Source organism: Bison bison, unplaced genomic scaffold, assembly GCF_000754665.1.
Source record: "Bison bison bison isolate TAMUID 2011002044 unplaced genomic scaffold, Bison_UMD1.0 scf7180017864483, whole genome shotgun sequence".
NCBI classification, from domain to species: Eukaryota; Metazoa; Chordata; class Mammalia; order Artiodactyla; family Bovidae; genus Bison; species Bison bison.
The window spans coordinates 132,594-136,398 of record NW_011495043.1 but is presented as its reverse complement, the minus strand read 5'-3'; the positions used below and the strand labels follow the sequence as shown (position 1 = coordinate 136,398).

General features: G+C 39.8%; 1 protein-coding gene across 1 annotated transcript in view; it reads right to left on the bottom strand.

Annotated features, from left to right (window-relative positions):
• Positions 1-3,805, bottom strand: part of LRP11 (low density lipoprotein receptor-related protein 11) — a 76,982-nt gene that overhangs the window by 8,306 nt on the left and 64,871 nt on the right. The window contains exon 7 of the mRNA XM_010862565.1: positions 1,156-1,251. Within this exon, the coding sequence (XP_010860867.1) occupies positions 1,156-1,251 (96 nt within the window). The remainder of the gene's footprint in view (positions 1-1,155; positions 1,252-3,805) is intronic.

The following is a 3,805-nucleotide window of genomic DNA, read 5'->3' as shown; positions in this document are numbered from 1 at the left end:
GTGGCACACAGGCTTAATTGTTCCACAGCATGTGGAATCTCCCCCGATCAGGGATCGAACTGGCGTCTCCTGCATTGGTAGGCAGATTCTCAGCCACTGGACCACCAGTGAAGTCCAACAGGCTCTTTTTATTCAAATATCCTGGGACAGCTATGTCCAGCAGGTCCGCAGACCGGGCAGCATCTAGATACTTGATATCTGGATTATTTTATTATTTATTATTTAAAATTTTATTATTAAAAATTTATGTATTATTTAACAATTTTATTTAAAAATTATATGTGACCATTGTTACGAGACGACTTCTAGGATAAAAAGGAAGTCTTCTCAATGTTTAGATCTGTAGCTTAATAATATTTGGTTCTCCTAAACTTTATTTTACTAATTAGTTTGTGAGATTTAGGATCAAAATCTACCTTTCTACAGGACTATGTTGAAAGTGTTTCCTATCTAGTTAAGAATAACCTAAACCATGACATTATAGTTTTCTTTCTACTTACTAAATATCCCCTCTACCTCCTGCACCCTTTCCCCATTCCTGTGTCTTCCATCTCTTGTTACTGAAGCACTTGGAGAGAGAACGGTACACTCTAACACCTCTGCCCTTGTTGATCACAAATAACAGTCATAATAGCCATCATTTATATGGCTTATTGCATGAGCCAAGCAATATGCTAAAAACTCTATATGATGTCCTATCTATTCTCCCTAACAGCTCTGTGAGGCAGGTATAGTTATTACACGCGTCTGACCAATGAGGAAATTGAGATGCAGAGAGAGAAGATAACCGGCATGGAGTTAGTGATGGAGCAGGGGATTTGAACCTTGGCATCTGATCTGAAAGCCCATGTTCTTAACCACTGTGTCCTGAGTACTACTCATTCCACAGAATGTTACCCCTGGAAAGGGACTGTAGTGATCATCCTCTCCAGTCAACTCAGAGAACAGAAAGCTGAGGACCAAAGCTGTGAAGATACTAGTTCAAGAGCCCCAAGATGAAGTGTGATATAGAAGATGAGAACACACAGTTTTTCCAACCCATATACCCTGTTCTTGTCATGAATTCTTGCAGATTCAGTTAATAAGCTCAGCTACAGGATACGTGGTTCTGCAATTGTTCTGACTCTGCAATGAATTTCCAAGGTGAACATTTACCTGCTTCTGGGGCTGGGTGTTCCCCTCCTCCTCGATTGCTCTTTGACTCAAAAATATAATTTTCCTCTTTTCTGTTCTTCCCTGAGGAACCACCATCTGTGGAAAATAAATAAAACATATTGAAGGTGCATCAGAAACTTCAGGAAATAGACATGAAAATACAGCCTCATATATATATATATATGTATATATATACATATATATATTAAGGTAGGGCTTAAAGAAAGGACTTACAGGCTTTATTTCTTCAATAAACATAGGCCTACGTTTGATACTAAAACACGAGATAACCAATGTGACCAACCGAATAAAGCAGAGGTGAGGCTAGTGAAAAACCATTGGACGGAGACGGGAAACAAGCTCACCACTCCAGAACTTACCCCTCACTCCACCCCCACCCCTACCCCTCCACCCAGAGAAGGAAGGGAAAAGCTCAGCTAGAAAAGTCAAGGGTTAGGTTTGGACTTTATACCATAGAACGCAGAAACAGTCCAGAAACATTTTTTTCTTTAGAAACTGAACACATAAGTCACTCACAAAGCAACTTCACTTTCTTACCTCAATGCTGTTTGGCAGGCATTAATAGCTCTTTTGCCTTTTTTTTTTTTTTTCTAGTTAGTCTCAGAGAGGTTCAGTGCTTGCCCGGTTTCATTCTGGTAATCAGTGAGTCATAGGGTTGAGATTTAAACTCAGATGTGTCTAACTGCTTGTTGGTGGAAACCAGCACTTCTGATTTAATGATAGCTTGTTCATTGTTTAACTGTTCTATTCAGTTATAACATACTCCTGAGAGCAAATGTAATAGAAGATTAAATCTTAGAATTTTCATCTCAGGTTCTGGTGAGCCATGGTTGTATCATTCTATTATCTGCCATTTAGGAATTCATAGAACTTGTGTGCTTAATGATATTGACAATATTGTAATGAATGAGTTAGTGGAGTTACCCTCAGGCTGAAGTGTAATTTCAGGTGAGACTTTTGCAAAATAAAATGCTCAATGGAAATGAATCAGAAGTGATCTGCTGATGTGAGGAATTTTATGAAGAAACAAACAAACAAAAAACTGTAAAGCTTCTTCAGCATATTGAAAACCAGGGACATGACTTTGCCAACAAAGGTCCGTCTAGTCAAGGCTATGGTTTTTCCAGTGGTCATGTATGGATGTGAGAGTTGGACTATAAAGAAAGCTGAGCACCGAAGAATTGATGCTTTTGAACCGTGGTGTTGGAGCAGACTCTTGAGAGTCCCTTGGACTGCAAGGAGATTCAACCAGTCCATCCTAAAGGAGATCAGTCCTTAGTGTTCATTGGAAGGACTGATGCTGAAGCTGAAACTCCAATACTTTGGCCACCTGATGCAAAGAAGTGACTCATTGGAAGACCCTGATGCTGGGAAATAGTGAGGGCAGGAGGAGAAGGGGATGATAGAGGATGAGATGGTTGGATGGCATCACCAACACAATGGACATGAGTCTGAGCAAACTCTGGTCGTTGGTGATGGTCAGGGAGGCCTGGCATGTTGCAGTTCATGGGGTCAAAAAGAGTCATACACGACTGGGTAACTAAACTGAACTGATGGGACCAGATGTCATGATCTTAGTTTTCTGAATGTTGAGTTTTAAGCCAACTTTTTCACTCTCCTCTTTCACTTTCATCAAGAGGCTCTTTAGTTCTTCTTCACTTTCTGCCATAAGAGCAGTGTCATTTGCACATCTGAGGTTATTGATATTTCTCCTAGAAATCTTGATTTCAGCCTGTGCTTCACTGAGCCCAGCATTTCTCATGATGTACTCTGCATAGAAGTTAAATAAGCAGGGTGACAATATACAGCCTTGACGTACTCCTTTCCCAATTTGGAACCAGTCTGCTGTTCCATGTCCGGTTCTAACTGTTGCTTCTTGACCTGCATACAGATTTCTCAATAGGCAGGTCAGGTGGTCTGGTATTCCCTTCCTTTAAGAGTTTTCCATAGCTTGTTGTGATCCACATAGTCAAAGCCTTTGGGGTAGTCAATAAAGCAGAAGTAGATGTTTTTCTGGAACTCTCTTGCTTTTTCAATGATCCAACACATGTTGGCAATTTGATCTCTGGTTCCTCTGCCTTTTCTAAATCCAGCATGAACATCTGGAAGTTCACGGTTCATGTACTGTTGAAGCCTGGCTTGGAGAATTTTCAGCATTACTTTGCTAGCGAGTGAGATGAGTACAATTGTGAGGTAGTTTGAATATTCTTTGTCATTACCTTTCTTTTCTTTTTTTTTAAACATTGCCTTTCTTTAACAAATAGATTCAAGGGATTAGATTTGATAAACAGAGTGCCTGAAGAACTGTGGATGGAGATTCATGACATTGTACAGGAGGCAGTGATCAAGACCATCCCCAAGAAAAAGAAATTCAAAAAGGCAAAATGGTTGTCCAAGGAGGCCTTGCAAACAGCTGAGAAAGGAAAAGACTTAAAAGGTAAAGGAGAAAAGGAAAGATATACCCATTTGAATGCAGAGTTCCAAAATAGCAAGGAGAGATAAGAAAGCCTTCCTCAGTGATCAATGCAAAGAAACAGAGGAAAACAATAGAATGGGAAAGACTAGAGATCTCTTCAAGAAAATTAGAGATACCAAGGGAACATTTCATGACAAAAATGGGCACAATAAA